General features: G+C 38.7%; 1 protein-coding gene across 1 annotated transcript in view; it reads right to left on the bottom strand.

The window, feature by feature from the left end:
• The window catches only part of TP53BP2 (tumor protein p53 binding protein 2), a 49,253-nt gene that overhangs the window by 17,763 nt on the left and 13,340 nt on the right, over positions 1 to 18,150 (bottom strand). Inside the window, exons 2-6 of the mRNA XM_074817810.1 lie at positions 11,191 to 11,338; positions 6,516 to 6,629; positions 4,652 to 4,731; positions 3,588 to 3,689; positions 632 to 806 (exon numbers count right to left, since the gene is read on the bottom strand). Of these exons, the coding sequence (XP_074673911.1) occupies positions 632 to 806; positions 3,588 to 3,689; positions 4,652 to 4,731; positions 6,516 to 6,629; positions 11,191 to 11,338 (619 nt within the window). The remainder of the gene's footprint in view (positions 1 to 631; positions 807 to 3,587; positions 3,690 to 4,651; positions 4,732 to 6,515; positions 6,630 to 11,190; positions 11,339 to 18,150) is intronic.

Raw genomic sequence — 18,150 nt, 5'->3', positions numbered from 1 at the left:
TCTGAGTCCAACTGGAAATGACAAGTTCTGTACAATATGTAGAGGGAGGATGAAAAGGTACGCAGAAAAATGTGTGTTAATATGAAATCTGAAATTAATATTCAATATTGCATCAACATGTTGAACTGCAAGCACCCAACTACTACTGTAGCAAGCCAGACACTAGTCAGATTTCAGTAATCAAAAAGAAAATACTCAGCCACTTTGGCCATTAAGTTATCTCTTGCATAAGAAGCAACATGGATATCAGATCAAGCTTTGTTATAGACCAAGAAAGCAACACTCAGAATGTGTGGGGTATTAACATCAAGGGTAGGAAAAGTTACTGTGGTACACAAAGGTATTCAAGTAAGGAAAAAAACTTACACTGCAATTAAAGAGCAGATATGCTGGGCTCGAAACACAGGGTGACCTTAAGGGATATTTTAAAATGCAGTAGAAAAAATATATTTTGTTCTAGGTCATTCAGAAGTTTTCTTAGTAAATACAAGACGTGAAATTGTCAAGATTAACGTTTCCTGGAACACTGTAAATACCTCATCTGAATCACTGAAATCACCAGAAGTTTTAGAGTTCCAAGAACCACACTTTATGAGAAATCACAGGCTACTTTCCCCAAGCAGCAACTCACCTAGTTTCCCATTGCTGAGTCTTTTTTGCTCCACATGGCCTTTCAGTGCTCTCACTTTCTTAAGTTTGGCTTCCTGATTCTCAGCAATTTCCTTTAATCGTTTCAGTTTTTCCTGTTCAGCAGCTTGCTGTTGCTGTCGCTGATCTTGCTGTTTCAGGAATTTCAGACGTTGTTCCTGCAGTCAAGACAAGGTTTTTTTTTGTTTTTTTTTTTTTAATGAACTTATGGTAAGGTACTGACAGAAACAGTCTCGAAACTTAACAACCATCACCACAGCAGCTCAGTTCAGCTTTAGCCCAGTATCCTGACTTCCCAGAGTGTCAAGGAAAGTTTGAAAGAACAGAGCAAACACGTATCAATTCTGTTCCAATACAATCCTCAAGGTACAACCACTCTGTAGTACAAGAACCTACAGAAACAGAAGTGGTATCCATGTCTAATGGCCCTTGGTAAATTTTTCTTCCATGAACTTGCTCAAAACCCTTTGAAGCCTAAGAAAAATTTCAGCATTCATGTTCCATGACATTTGCCAATTTCATTTAATCACTACTTGGCTCTTGAGTTGCAAGAGCTAATGATTATTTCCCCTCTACCTTCTCCATACTTTACAGATCCCTATCATACGTCGCATTTTAAACAACTGTAAGTCATGCTGGAGAATATTAGTCATTCTTTATACAGAAGGTATTCCATAAATTATTGATCATTTTCACCACTCTTTGTACTTTTACTAGTTCTACTAGAACCTCCTTGAGATGGGGGGGAATCACTGCACACAAAAGTTCTGAGAACCTACCATTTCCTGGTAAGGATCACCACTATCACAACACAGGATGATTCAGATATGAGAAAACCTTCACAGTGACCTGGGCCCCATTTATACAACAGACATCATCTCAGTGGAGAGGATCCTTTTGCCTCCCCAAGAGTAAAATGCTGTGCTATCAGTTTCTGTATATAAATGTCTGTAGTTCAGAGTTTAAAGAAACCACTAGATCACTCACACAGACTTCCTTTAAATCACTGGCCATTACCCATGGCTGTCAGTTCTGGAGATGATAGGTTGTTCCAGAGGTAGGAGAATTACTAAGACTTTCCCAAGCACCCACTAACAGCCAAGACTAGCACTGCTTACTAACATTAGAACAAAATGCTTCTTCAAAAAAAAAAAAAAAAAATCACCAGTCATATTTAGAAACAGGGACTCTTGTGCACTTTGAATAAAAAAGGAAGAGCAAAAGAGTGAGCTAGCCTTCCGGAGAAAGCCAGGCAGCACCTGCAGCGTATGCACAAGTTTAGAGTCAATCCCACACAGAAAAATGTCAAAAAATAGATATTACAGCTCATGTCTAAAAAGAAAGTGTATTTTTTCCCCCCTCAGAATCTATTTTTAATATTGCATCTGATTTCAGAAGGCAGGAAAGAGGCGATGGAAAGCCTCTCTTTGGAACAAACCTGCTTTCCTAGATGCCCTTTCAGAGAGACAATGTTAAATGAAAAATTCTCCCATGGGACACTCACAAGGCTACTTTCTGCAAACCACAGGCAGTAGACACCTACCTGGACAGGTAGCTATCCAGTCTTAAACTCATAATTTTTATTTTTTAAAAAAATCTTCTATGATTCCCTTTATAGTAAATACATATAAAGTTCCTATTTCCGGTTTCATATATATATAGTGACTACAGTGATATTGCTATTTATAAGACCAAAAGACTACTGCCATCACTTGAGAGTGAAACAGCCAAAAGTTATGAAAGTTTAGGCTTCTCTTTTATACAAAAAACTCATCCGTCAGTTGGAACCAAGAAGAGGGCAACATTCTACCTTGGCAAATTAATCTGGGCAGGATAGGTATTAACTGTGCTGCTAAAGCTCAAGTGAAAACTCTGATCACTTGGCTGATTGACTTATTTCTTACATTTATATTTGTATCTTCTTCATACCAGCTCTTACTATAAAACGGAAATAAAGTTTTATTGGCTATTTTGACAGGCCATAGTACCACTCTGCAGGTGCTTTCAGAATCATTAGAAAGCCATAGTTTGAAGCAGTCCCCTGAGATATGCTTATTGAAAGCCAAGAGAACCAAACAAGATGCTAAACATGGTAGGGAGGGTGTGGGAAGAGGGGCAGAACTCAGCTACCTCAAAAGGAGAGTGAGACAGGGCTTCTGGCAGAGGAAGAGTAGTAAGACAAGAGCCCCAGAGCAGCCTTCTCCCTCTAGAGCACATTCTGAAGGGCATGGAACTCATCCATCCTGTCAGCTGAGTGCTATTCAGGATGGGTTTGCATTTAACAATTCTCAGCAAAAAGCAGCATTTTCTGTGGTATTTTCAAGAATAGTGTGTACCAACAAAATATGAAATCCATGCCACCATTCTTCAGATGAATTCAGAGTATTTTTCCCCCTAAACAATTCAGGAGCACCCTGTGTGCTTTCATTAGCTTTTGTTATTTTTCAGCAAGTGTTTTATAAATCACTTTCCTAGTTACTTTTATCACATATGTGCCATCTTTTCCAGACAGCTGCCCCAGGAAACCAGGCACACTGAACTCTGTCAGGAGAAAGCAAGATATCATTACAGGACAGCATTATATCCAGAGACAAAAGCATTGTTCAGTGATCAAACCAGTGAATGGCTGGTCACCACACGGAACACAAATAGAGCTGGCAGAGCCACCAGGATGAATGACCATATATTAATGTTATATGTTCTATCCTTTTAGTAAGCTATGTGGTCACTTCTATCACTGGCATTATTTTAATGTTTTAGTACTGGATATTTGCATAGGTTGACTTTCAAATCTAAGAAGACGGAGCTAAAGAAAGGGAGCCCTCTGTTTATAAGAGGTGAAAAAAACCCCACACAAACAAATCCCCAACCCTCCCTCCACCTCATGTGACTCTTACTACCTTTGTTCCTGGCTGTAAACAATCTCATTCCAAACTCACCTTGTTAGCCAGCATTTGCTGTTGAGCCTCAATTTGTTGCTGCTGGCGTGATGCCATTTCCTGAAGTTCAGCCAGTGTCATATCCATCCTTGGAGCACTGACCTGTCAAAGAAAATCCAAAGCATGCTAAATCTAGAATTTTTAATTTGGTCAGCGTGCAACTCTACTGAGCTACTGCAGAAAAGTATGATAAAGGTCTTCAAAAAAAAAAAATACCAGCAGCAACTGAGTATACAATAAAATAATTAGAAAGAAATGGCATATTTCCATGGTAAAAGAATAGTTGTAAGCTCATGCACATGCGTAGCCCAATCCAGCAACACACATAAGCTGACATCTCTTGAAACATTAATATTTCTAGCATAATCCCAGCAGCATTTTAAAGAGGCATTTCAGACCCCTTTATAATTAAGCTCAGCATGAATCAGCTTTGAGTGACTGAGCCCAGAACGCTCAACACATGGTAGGATGGATTTGTAGTCATAGATGTATCGTTGCAATACAAAGCACTTCAACATTAAACTTAGTATTTTCTTCAACTTAAGTATAGTGGGGGGAAAATACCCATAACCCTCAAAGGTAGCACTATTATTACATTAGTTATCTGTTCACATCTGTTTCCTGAATCAAGATTCAGTCTTATATCCATAATTATATCTTCTGGACCAAGAAAAAGTGAGACACAGTGGATTCATTGCTGAAACACTAACTGGTCTCAACTTGAAATCTGGAATTAAGAGATCTCTGACACAAAACTGAACATGAAAATATTCAACGACCTGAAGGAAAACAGAAAATTTTCAATGGGAGTAGAAAAGAGAATATGTTGAATTTGTATGGGTGATCTCAGATCAGCAAATACAGATATGGCAGCTAATGGATCTCAGACCTTAAGAACTGAAATAAAGGGTGATAACTGTTAGAGGCTTTGTGCCTGTTTTAGAGCAGTCATTAGAAATCTCTCAAAAATAGCCTCTTAGTTTCCAGGGTAGGATTTGCACCAGTATCTCAAAGGGAGGGACGCTTCCATTTTCACTACACTGGCCATCGCATCAAGCACTTACTCCATTCTCTATTCTTCGATCACCAGGCACTTTCACACCATTTCTTTTTAAGGCTGCATCTTGAGACCTTTGTCCAGTCCCTAGATAGAAATACAGGACAGTCAAAGATGGCAAGGTAATTCAGGACTTTTCTTATCCCTTTAGACATAGCATTCAATACAAAAGGAGAAACAGTACTATCATTTTGGTTTAGAATCTGAACAACTGTTCTTCCCATGCTGTTATCACCAAGACAAACTTAATTGATGACAAGATATTTTATGAAGAGGCTACCATTCAATGTCAATATTTATTTTGAAATATAACACTATTTAAGAACAGACAAACAAAAAAACAGTAGTGTGCAATTTCAATATTTCTACCATGGTCAACAGGCCTCTAGTAAGTCTGCATTACATATGAATAGTCACAAAAATACATTCTCTGGAAATGACACAAAAATATATGGTTAATTCACAGAGAGGCATTTGGACCACAGTGTCTTAAAACCAGCATTTAGATATTCTGGTGTGCTTTTGTCAATTATCTCACAGAGAATATGAATAACAATAGTTGAAGGTTAGTCACCTATCATGAAAGATGCACCATTTAATCTACAGTTGATTATCTGCACATAAAGTTTAAAAGCACAAATTTTTTTCTTCCTGGCAGTCACTGTGACAGTAAAGATTCTACTTAACTAGAATCCTACTTTAATGTTTCCATCAAATTACATACAAATGGTGTTCAGATGCCAAATACCAAGCTCACCCATTCCCCTGTAGGACATATGTGTACTACAGGATGAAGCCATCTCTGTTAGCTTCTTGCCCACTTGATACCTATTTCAAGACCATATTTCTGCAAGACTAACTGCAGAGCTCCTAACTATTCATTTGTTCTTCCTCAAATATACTGCTTAGCAATGCCGTAGCCAATAAATTGCCAATAATCCTAATACTATGAGCACCCTGGACTTGAAAAATTACATCCTGACAACTAAACAGCACTGTAAGATTCTTAGTAGACAGAAATTGCACAGCTTTAACTTTTCATGTACTCATTCTGTCATCATTGCACATTTCAAACATCAAGATATGTTTAGCCATTTTAAAATACGCTGGGTACAATGCCACTTAACACAAATGCAGTATTTCCAATACCGAAGAAGATTACCAAGGATGAAAACAGAAAAACAGGAGGAAGAAGAATCCAGTTGACTGATTTAAAGGTAAGTCTTAAGGATTCTAAAGAGATTAATATGGGATGCACAGAAAGACAAAAAGTAATTTTCTTTATAGGTTTCACATTTAGATTTACAACGCATAGATATTACATTCTCAGAGAACGTAACTAGGTAGTTCATTTAATGCTATTCCTGAAACTAATACAATTGTGTAGATTGTGGGAGAAACATCAAAGAACTTAAACTTAACATACTTAGCAAAAGATAATCACCCTGATAAAGTGTTATCCAGGTGAAACCCTAAGACCAAATAATAAATTACATTATTGGACAACAGTTTGATTACTAGATTTAAAAGAAGAGACTATGACAGATCTCTAGATATTTAGCTGTGGCTAATATTTATCACAGGATGCACTTGGATGCTTTGGTGATGACGAGCTCTAGAAAACCTGCAAAAGTCTCAATTTGGATTTAATGTCCCCAGATCTGACAAGAGAGGAAGAAGTCTTTACTAAAATGACAAATTTTTCTGTTACTAGCATTCTTTATTCATAAGAAAATAATGGTCAGACCAAAAAGGGCTGCAACACCATACTGACTACCAACATTAATAAATAAGATACACAAGCTGTTTTCTTAACCTCAAGGAATGAAATGGAACTTAAGACAAATGAACCAGCTGAGATCAACACTTACCTGCTTCCCGGCAGGGAGAGCGCTCATGCCGGAGAAAGAAACGAACCTCACTTCTCTGCATCCCAAAGCGCTGCAAAATATCCAGCATCCGTTCATTATCAGCTATGGGACGTTCTGAAAAGGTAAAAAAAAAAAACCACAGAGGACTATTACATCCCTATGTAGCTTGGGCACATACCAAAACAAAGCAAAAATATCTGTCCACCATCTTTCACTTGAACACCTGTTATTACTCAGGTGCAGTGTGTGCACCTAACCCTTGCATTCACCTGCTGCATTTCTACCCTTCCCTTGGGAAGGCACTGTACCACTCCTTGCTTCTGAAACTAAACCAACACCTCTAAAAAGCAGATACAGCCCTTTAAAAGTCCACCCCCGAAGGGAGAAGCTGAGGCACTGTCACAGCCCAAGGGGAAGCAAACAGGCAATTTAGAGCTTTCAGCTCTAGAGCCTTAGTTTTTTATTTGCAAACCATCTTATCCACTCACCACAGCAGGAAATGTGCTGGCATACCTTTTGTTTCACTTTTGTGGTACCTCAGACAAAGTTATTTCTCAGTCATTCCCACCCCCTCTGCAAGGGCTCCTCTGCCCCAATTCCTACAGGGACTCATCTACTTCCTATTCCAACAAGAATTAAGATGCAAAGATGAACTCTCAGAGAAGAGTAATTCTCTTAATGCTTCCTAAGATTGCAATCAAATGCTGGATTGCAGCCCTTGCATTCAAGCTCAGGCAGAGGCACTCAATACCCTGAAGATGCTCCTAGGCAGTACCCAGTGGGCCTGATCCTCAGCAAGCCAACACAGCTCCTGTCACTTCAAGTGTTCTATGGTTCCTGTCAGCCATAGATCTGGCTCATTCTCTTGGACAGCAAATTTCATGAAGTTCAGGTTATATGCATTTTGAAAGCCCCACTTCCAATAAACCTGGAAAAGCTGAACTATTTTGGATTCACAGCTCAAGGGGAAAAAAGATCAGACAGTGAAAAGTGACTCCAATAAGAACTCGCCGTTTTCTTTCAGGCAGTCAAGATGAAGCTTCTTTAAAAGTTACATGCACAAGTTCCACTGAATTTCCTTTCCTGCGCTTGTTCCCAAGTTCAGGATTCAGTCACATCTCTAATTTTTAAGCCTTACTTGCTGCCTTTCGATATTACAAAAAAACATTGGGAGTCTACATCTATTGCCTTCATTTACCAGTACACCTCCCTTTCTGTATTACTGTTCTTTCAAAGTTTACACACTTCATAGCTGGGCATTCACAGACAGGATATAATCAGAATTACTTATTGGCCCCTAAATCTTTACATAAAAGCAATTTGTTATTCTAGATATTCTACCATAAATTTTCACACCTATGTTAACAGTGATGGCATATATGTGGTCAATATATTATTATAACAGTCAACTTTATGTAGTCAGGATACCATCATAGTATCTTATGACAACATCTGAGACTGATGATCAGGTTAGAGCTATTTGTGCTAGGTGCCAGACAAACAGAATATATTGTTCCTGGCCTGAGAAATAAGACAAGCAGACAAATACTGAAATTAAATACCCCCACTTTTGCACCAGTTTTGTTTTTCTGGACATTGCTTTTGTGGATGTTTCACTATTTAAGCAAGAGGAGGAAAAGAAAAAAAAAGAAAAAGAAATTGGAGAGTAGTTCATTCATATTCAATGCAGAGTCTTTCAAAGTCACTATCTTAATAAGGAATAATCATTTCAGGGGAAAAACTGTTGTGTTAAGGATAAATGTTTTCAGTTTCATAAGACGTAGAGCTACTAACATATGTTTTCAGCATGTTAAAAGCTCTTTTCAACATAAAAGTGTTTCTTTAAATGAAAACGCTGCAGCTGTGCTCAAGCAATCTAGGAAGGAAAATTTCTGGAGTCACTGTCAAAAGAGATTAGCTTTACAGAATAAGCAAGTAGGTCACTGTTACAGAAAAAGCAGTCTCTTGGCGGTTACTTGTCTAGACAGCTAAATAAGCTCTTCATCTGCTAAACCTTAATTCAAGGAAAAAAGTGCAAAAACAAAAAACCAACAGTACCACTGTCATATTTCCATCTTAAAAAAAATATACAGCAGGCTTATGAGACAGATTTCTAGCTGCTCGGCAATACTTCAACTGAAACTCTATAATCAAGGGAGATGCCCTTAACACAAGGATTCTGTCAATACCACTCAGTGACTTCAAAGAAAGGTCAAAGAGATTTTCAAATACCAAACAAAACTACATTTGGAAAGCTCAGGAAGAAAGGACAAACAATCAGACTTCATTTTTTTTATTCCCCATCTCAAAAAAATTTAGTCTTTATACACACATACACCTTTGACTGTTTTCTACCGTGTCCAAAGTAGTCGCCTAACAGAATTCTAGCAATAATAGGAAGATCAAGAAAGTTTGCCCTGATACTCATCAAGTTTCAAGCAAGACTGGGAAGACAGGGAGAGTAGTAAATTTACCCCCTTCAGGGAGCAGAGTGCCTCAAGCGCACTTGCGGCAATCTTTCAAAGTACACTTAATAAGGTCTGACAACAGAAGCTAAAATTCCTAAGCAAGCGTCAGGAAAAAAAGAGACAGATGAGCGATCTAAGAAGGATCTCAGAAACTGAAGTCTGAGAATTCATTTTCCAACATAAATCTTTTGTTTCTACCCCAGAAAGTTAGCTGCCATGAGCCATGTTTGTTTTAAAATTAAGTTTAATTTGTTCAGTGTGAAATGCAAACAAAATAGAAGTTACAGTGTATCTTGGCAAAACAAGATAGTGAACTTTGCTGACATCTAAAATGAGATTAAGTAAAAGCTAGAAGTATTTTTCTCCCTTCCCACCCCCAAAAATCCAAGACATACATGAAAACATATCTTGCAAATGGTTGCTACTGGATGTTATACAGATGCTTAAGAAAGGATGTATTTTATCCAAAACAACACGTACGTACTCAAGTCTCAAATCATGTAACATTAGAAGATGACTGCATTTTTTGTTACCAAGTACAGTTAGAAACTGTATATAGTTTTACACACACACACCAGTGTTTGCATATAGAAGTAAATAATTAGTAAATATGAGAGAATCAGTGAAGGGAACAAGAATATTTTTGTTTCTAAAACAATTGTCAAGGTTCTCACTGTATAAATGGATGAACCTTTTTTTTTTTGGTCTTATGACAATAGCTGTGCAAGTAATATTTAGGTATCTGTTCTTGTGGTACCTCATGTCGTCTTGGCAAAGACTAATCTCAGAGGGAAAAAAAAAAAAATCTCTGCTTCACCTTATGTTTCTATATCCAGATTATTTTCTTAGATCTCCCTGAGTACCAGAGAAGCTGACAACTTGATTTTACAAATAAACTTCCATGTATTATATGATCCCACTCACCCAGAAGTTCACTTTTCATCTTAACAAGACCATTTGGACACTAAATACTGGCAGACTTCAATTGCCTCTCGGTATAGGTGCTTTCCCTTGATTTCAGGACAATCTCGCTGACCTTTATAGCACACTCTACATCTTACTTGTCTTTCACTGTAGACTTTGGTATTGTGTTGATTTAGACATAGTTGGACAAAGATGTACAATAAAAACACTTTCCTAAAAGATCTCTTTCCATGCTGGATTGGGGACTTTATTTTACTATTATTTATAAAGAAAAGCTGCTTTATTTAATAAGGAGAAGAAAAAAAATTTCCGTTGCATTTTTTAAACTTAGAAACATCAGAAACATTACATCTCTGTCAGAAGGGGCTAAAAATCAAGTGACAATTTGGATATCTCATGTTATTAAACAAATATCCAGCTCACTAAAAACTTATTTGAACAGGTGTGAGCCTGAGCCAACAGCAGAGGAAGACAGGAACATAAGCCCTCACCATCGATTCTTTTATGATTTTGTTGAAGCATCTCAAAAAAGGTGGATGAAATATCATTATTTTTCATTACTTAAAATCCCATCATGATTCATCTATTCTAGGCCTCTGGGTGGCTACCAGTATTCCAATGAATACCATGGAGACAAGAGATAAGAGTCCTTTCCCATTTAAGCCATGAAAAGTTAGCCATATTTTAGCTACCCTCTTCCCCAGGCTTAAAAGGGCAGGGGACAGTCAGAAGTAGTTTCTATGTCCTCCCTCCCACTCACCACACACCTTCCATCACCTCACATCAGGTAACTCCTACTGCTTCTGCTAACACCCCTTCCAAACTCAATTAACATGATCGGGAACAACAAAGGTGTCATCAGAAAAAGGAAGCTTCCCTTTGTCACTGCAAGTGAAAATTGCTACGGGGTTAAAGAAATTATTCTGACTGGGTCACAATTACTGATACTTACTACTTCAGAAACGCCACAGAGGCCACTGGGATCCCGCTGTGGGGAGAAGGAAGAAGAGAAGACAACTCCCCACACCCTTCAGAGGCTCATCTGAATCAGAGAAGGGCTGCATACACAAGAACATCCGCATGCTTGATTCCCCTTCTTTTGCTTTTAATTCATTTTCCTATGTGTGAGCCTTTCTGTAGATGCATTATCATACAGCAGGTCTGACGAAGAGATTAACAAAACTGTAAGGCAGAAACCTTCTGGGACAGGACGAGGTCCCTGTGCGCTACCTCATTGGAAGCGGTGAATGCCCAGTAATTTACGGAGTGCAAGCCCAACCTACCTGAACCACACCACACTTCAGCCAGGTGGCACTCACTCTCACCAGGCTCCTTGCACAGCTCCACCACATCTCTGCAGGTTGTTTCAGGGGTGACTGGCACCTCAGTGAAGTGCTGCTCATTGTTACTGAGGTACACTGTCAGAAACATCTGGAAGAGACAAAGGCAACAGCACACAGTTACTTTATAACACAGAGCCAGACCGCACATCAGACTCACAATCCTCTCATTAAATTCATTATTTTCAACACAATCGTATTGTTTGTTATCAACTCCTGTGCATACAGCATTTCAAAACAAAAACCAAATTTCTTTTTAAGGTACAAGCAAATCAGACACTACGGAAGTAACTCTGTGCTCAACTCAGTTACATTGTTGAGGGTTTTTTGGTTTTAAATCTGGACCTACTGCCCTTCTTCCTTCTCTCTCTTACAGTGATGTGTCAGAACTCCTCCCACCTTACTATACATATCTACTGCACCCATTTGACACAGCAGAAGAAAGTCATCTAGAGTTCAGAAATACTCTTTATGGTGAAAAACAATGGCAATTATATCTGAATGAAATAAAAAAAAAATAAAAAGAGAGACAGACCAGAGCTTACTATATAGGCAATGAAGTGGAAACATAATTTGTGTTTACATAACACATTTCATCTGAAGGCTTCTTAGAAACACAAGTCGACTTGCTACACCCTTAGTCTCAATCTGCACACAAGGTCCCCCCCAAACACTATTCACAGGAAAGCAAGGATATTTTACTTGGCTTCCTCTTCACAGCTGTAGAAGGATCCTTGATCTTTGGGTATTCTATATAAACACACCACACAGCTAGATGTTATTCCTGCTCATGTCTTTCCTGCCACAACTAGAAAATGAGCGGTTTAAAAATTAGTTGTCTTATTTGATAGAAAATATTGATGATTACTGCCTCTGAACACCACCGTGCTGTATGCGATTAAACTGCTATCAAAGTTTAGCTGCTAGCTAAAAATTTGCATCAATTCTTTTGAGACCTACTCTCAACTTCAGCAAATGGCTACTAGTCACATGATTTCCAGCAACAGAAAAAAAAAAAAAAAAAAAAAAAAAAATCAGTCAAATGTCTCCAGAAAGCAACTACTCCACCAAGCATTTCAAGCAATAGAAACCTTATCAATAGGCTACACAATTCAGTCTTTTTCATACAGCTGGAAAACCTGTTTTTGCAGGAAAAGACACAAATCCTGTCCTCATTTTTAGAGAGTAAAAGGGGTATACATCCTTATGAACAACAGTTCAAAGGTCAAAAAAAGAGTCCAAATCAAGCAAGGCAAGAGAGAAGAATATCCTTCTAAATTAAAAAAAACCATCACCCCACAACCCCAAAACCAATCAAACAACAAAAACCCAGCACATAACCATAAGCATTACTCCTGTGATTTTGTGTGAATACTCTAGAATGAGTATTTTTGATGCCACTGTAAAGTGAAATTTCACCTTATCATCTTCACAGTCTTAGGAATCCCCTCTTGGGGATTCTCCTGGAACAGAATTGTGCACATGCACATCCCTGACATCTCCAAAGCCTTTTCAGGGCTCTTTCAAGTGCCAAGATCCCCTCCACCCTTACAAGGGAAGCTGTCTTTATTCTTTTGAAAACTTATACAAAAACATTCCACACTCGGCATGTCTTGTTATACAGAGTATTTGTACCACTTGTGACAGTATAAATACTTGCGAATAATATTTCGGGTCCTGGCACTGCACCAGATTTAGCACCACAAGCATGAAGAGTTTCTGATCTCTGGTTTTGCCTAACTCCCCAAGATGACAGTTTCTGATAAATTCCTAAACACCTTCTACAAATATTAACAGAGCAGAAAAAGCCTGCTGAAAGAGAGCTCAAAACTGTCTGTAATCCTTAGGAAAATGTTCAGATCCCCAATCATTTCCTTGTCACATTATGGCAAAAAAAACCCCAAACACACACACACTCTTGAAGCTTGTAAGGAAAGGAATTAGGAGAGAGAATGTGGAAAATGCAAAAACGGCAACAAAATTCTGGTTACTGACCAACAGAAGTCGTTGAATCCTGTGGAGGGCAGGCAAGCAGATGGAGTGGGACACTCAGAGCTTGAGGATTTTAGCTTGAATCAAAGCTGCTGCTCACTCCACAGTTCTGCGCCTGGAGGGGAGCATCCTGCCTGCCAGCCAGGGTCACAGCTGCTCACCCACGGGTGGCAGGGAATTTGTTTTAACGCTGCTCCCTCTCCGGTATGCTCTGTGTGGGCCAGAGCTGTGTGGCAGGCAGTCAGGTAGGATCAGCTTACCACATACACTTATTATACAGTGAAGATGGGTGCAACCGTTGTGCTGTTTACAGCATAGCGTACTGAAGTACTGACCTAAATTAAGAGAGAAAGCTTTCCAAGCAGAAACTCCGATACTCAGCTTTAATCTTTTGTCACTGAACGTGCTATCTTTTACATGCAGAGTTTCTAGAGGAGGCTGACAGTGAGGTATGCCATGTGCAATCAGGTAAGAATAGCACTTAATCACAAAAATTGGGTCAGAAGAGTACAAAATAAAGAGACTCGCAAATAGCTTTAGAGCAGGGCTATATAGGTATGTAAAACACATCAACACTTCACATTTAATGCTGTACAACATCGTATTCAGAACATTAAATCACACAGGCTGTGTATCTGCAGTAACATTTGTTAGTTTTAAAAGATGAGCTCACAGATGGGAATTAAGAGAAAATTATAAAAAACATGGCATTATACACAAAGCAGACCTAATTTGACCCTAGCAGGGCTGTTCACTCTTCAGTGTGCCTGTTTATATCCAGTTGTTAATCCTTAGGATTTACCAGCACAGACAACTACACAGGAAGGATCACGAGTTGCCATTTCTATCCACAATGCTCAGGATAATTACTAATACATTAAGCCAAAAGCACTCAAACCTGGTGTGTGGGAGCCATTTCTGAAACTTGGTAGTGTCTGCATTACCGCTATCCCACATATTCTAAGAACTGGGATGGGGGGAAGCAACCGAACTTCACAAATTCCCTGAAAACATCTCTCAAAATTTTAAGTCTAAAGCAACCAAAAGGTTACAAAACTGATGTGACCTTCACAGTTACCTCATCCCACTTCCCTTTAGCTCCAGGGACGATGCTGAGATGATTCAGAAGTCCTTTAAGTAGTTGTGTCCCTCCTCTCCCACTCAAATGGTGGTCAGATTTGTCACCTTGCAGGGGAGATGCAAGGAGCTAACCCTACCTGCTCCACTGTCTGCACATCTGCGAGGTCTCCTGGGGTAGCCTGCTCCCTGCCTGGCCACACCAGAGCCTAGGGCAAGCAGTGAGCAGAGAGTATCCATCACAGAGATGTCTCTCTCCCCAGAGAGGGCTGGAAAAGGTAAGGAGGCTGGTGTGAACCAAAAGCCCGCTATGGCTTCTTAGCGCCGCTCGTAACCCTTGGTGGCTGCTGTGGCTTGTACCACCTCACACTGAGATCCCAAGAAATCATCCTCCCCTGGGAACGATTTAAACGCACCATTTATTAACCACCCTACCAGCTAGTTTATATTGCTGTTTGATCACTGTGCAGCAGAAAAAAAAACAGAAACAAAAATATACTCTCATGACACCTTGTTCAGAAGTTTGAATCCTGTAGACTGCATCAAGCTAGAGCGTAAAGCAGTCTTTTGTTCCTCCCTGAAACCAGTAAGACAGTTATATGTAGGCATCCAAAGAATTAAGATAGAAGGAAAAAAATAAAAACCAACATGCAAAAATTCAGTTTCAAGCTAGGCATAAATGAAAGACTTAAAAAAGGAAGACAAATCTCAGTCAGACCTTGCACTTCTTTTAAAGACAGCATCCAGGTAAATACTGAAATATCTGACAACTCCATATAGCCTTGGGTGAGGGTTTTTTCATCTCAGAAGTTTAAAGATTGAGTTTTAGGAATGCCCAGCATACAGGCTAAGCATTTTCAAACAGTGGTCAAGTCCCTAACTTAATTCTAAACTAAAGATTTCCCTCTCATTCCCCACCCCCAAGACTACTTACTGTTTATTGGTACTGAAAAGCTTTAAAATGTAAAAGCATTTCAGTACTGTGGCATACTTGGAAGAAACCAGGGATGTGCTGTGTACTTACTGATGCAGTTCCTTTTAAAATCACATCACAGATTTCAGCTGACTCTGCTACAGCTTAGAAAATAAAAGTTTGCAGTTATGGAGCCACCAAATGAGGTAGTTCGATCGAATGCACCAAGGGCATCAAAGGGATGACCAAGGACACAAGCTAGAGCAAGAGTTTTTGCAAGGAATGACTGCAATGTACACTTAACTGAGTAGCAAAGCAGAGTACTGAACATAAAGAACTTTGTCTCAAAAAAGCCTACCACTTAAGGCACAAATCTAAGAAAACACAGATTGGTACAAATTACAACTTTGAGTGTTCTGAGCAAGAAATATATCATTTTGTTCCAACCCATATTACTTATGCATCACCTCCAACTATAGCCACCAAGCCTGGATTGTAACACACCCAGGAACAGGAAGACAACATAGCACGAAAAACCATCACACAGGAGGACAGTAGAGGGCTTCAATTAAAGCAAGGCACACCCCACTTTATAATCCTCCATCTCTCTTACACATATCAGTCCCAAATAGCCTTACATTTGCCTGCAAATCTGACCCATGTGTTAAGCTCATCAGCAGGATCGTTTCAATACAATTGCACTGATATTAGATACAACATAACACACCTCAACATCCACAAATAAGTTTTCAACTGAAAGTAGAATATTTAAGAATGGCTAGCTCTACAGAAGTGCTAGGCTATGACCACAGTACATTCTGGCTCCTGCTTTGCCATATTAAAAAAAAAAACCACACCAAAAAACCCCCAAAAACCAGCTTCCAAACCTGTTTGGAATATGAACCTGATGAAACACATGCCTTACAATTCACATCCAACGAGATATCATTCCATATCAAAGACCTCAAATCAATCTTCTCCTGAGATCAGAAGACCTCAATTATTGATTAAAAAGGAAAAGAAATAGAAATGCAATTTACTTTTCAGCTTTGGTGTTTCTGTAAGGATCACTTATCTTACTCCTTATTATAAAACTGATACTACACATCTTAGGTACTGAAAGGCTGTTAAATTGGACATTTTCTAATTAATATACTAATAATACTCAATGATTCAGGATGTAAGTATTCAAGGGAAAACTCCATTATTGTGCATGATGCAAACTAAAATACAAGGATTTCATTAATTCCTGAAACTACCCGAGTTTAAAAGAGGAAAATACTTCCCCCCCCCCCCCAGTTTCTAATGAAATATCTAATTCAGATCACAAAATTTCAACAGGCAACAATCTTCCAGGGCAAAACGCAGTCCCTTATAAAAATATTACAATCAGGTAGAGAATTTATTTAAAAAAAAAAACCCCTAACTTAACCCTGGTTTTCACTATTTGCTGAATTCCTAACTTTATGCAGTCTTCCTGCACAGCATGTAATATAAAATAAAAACTGTGGCATCTATTCACATGGTATTTTTCATCTTCAAAGCATCTTATGACCAGGAAGTCATGACACAAGCAAGCAGCTTCCTACTTTACAGGCAGGGAAATTGAGGCATACAACAAGGCAATGACAGAGACAAGAACATTATTTGGTAGCCAAACAAACATACTGCCTCTGGAAATCATGATTCATTTCATTACCTTGCATTAAAGCTAATATAATTCTGTATCACATTCCATATTCTCTGCATTTTAGACCGAAACCTAATACCCTTGAACCACACAATACCAGTGTTGGGGTTTTTTATATTTCTGTAATACAGCTAAGTAATTGTCTTAGCTCTCACTTTTAAGGCGGTATTAAAAGTCACTCTTAAGGTTGGCAATGCAATGCTTTGCAGTAATATTCTCTCTATTGTTATCCGAGTTATACCTATCATATTACACAGCAAATGTTTCAACATAGGCAATATATCTTCCTACAACATGGAGAGCATGTACACCTGATGTGCTGTATAAACAAGCCTCCAAAAAGGAGCTCATAGCACACCCTTCAATGACTTTTCTACACAGTGTGGTTACACAGCAGCACTATACATCAATACAGAAAATATTTCACAAGTATGTGACGCAGGTTTTTTTTAAACACTGTGTGGGATGGAAAATAATTATAACAATATAATTTACATCCTGAACTAAAATACATTGTTAGAAGTTAATTTTAGTTAGCTGAAAAACTAGCAACATAAAATTTTTAGAATGAATAGATTAACTACCAAATTTCAAGTACAGATGACAGAAGTAACTGCTTCCACCCACAGACCTGATGTGTTTTAACCACAAATGAATCTTTCCTGTTAAATATAGAATCCCTCCAAACAGAGTTTTAAATGGAATTCTTGCATCTTACCTAGTGGGAACACTGATGCTGCACCTTCCCAGATAGCTGAAAAGAAATCAGCTGGTAAAACAGATATTTTTGCTGACTTGATGCAACTTTCTAAACAACAGAAGACAGCCTGCACAACAGCACATTTTCATGTTCTGATAAGCAGTATTCTGAGCTGGTGTATAGTTACAGCTCTCCATTTAATGCAAAGTATATCTCAATAATAAAGTAATTCAGCAATTCTTGCGCATCAAGTTCCACAAACCCTTAAATAGTTCTTCAGTAGGCAACATGCTCACTTACTGTACCTGAAGATTAAGGTAAGCAGAGAACTTACTAGAAGACAGATACACGGAATGCTTGCTATCCCAAATCCTTTTCATATTCAGCTGTTCAATAAAGCTAGGTTCCACAGAAATGCAGAGTAAAGTTTAATATTTGCCTATAGCCACACCCAAATGCATGGAGTTAGGTTCTTGCCACTCAGCCGCCACACACACTACTCCATTTATATTGTACTGGCTTTTGGCCATA

This window comes from Strix aluco, chromosome 3 (assembly GCF_031877795.1).
Source record: "Strix aluco isolate bStrAlu1 chromosome 3, bStrAlu1.hap1, whole genome shotgun sequence".
Lineage (NCBI taxonomy): Eukaryota > Metazoa > Chordata > Aves > Strigiformes > Strigidae > Strix > Strix aluco.
This window is presented reverse-complemented; position numbering and strand designations above follow the sequence as displayed.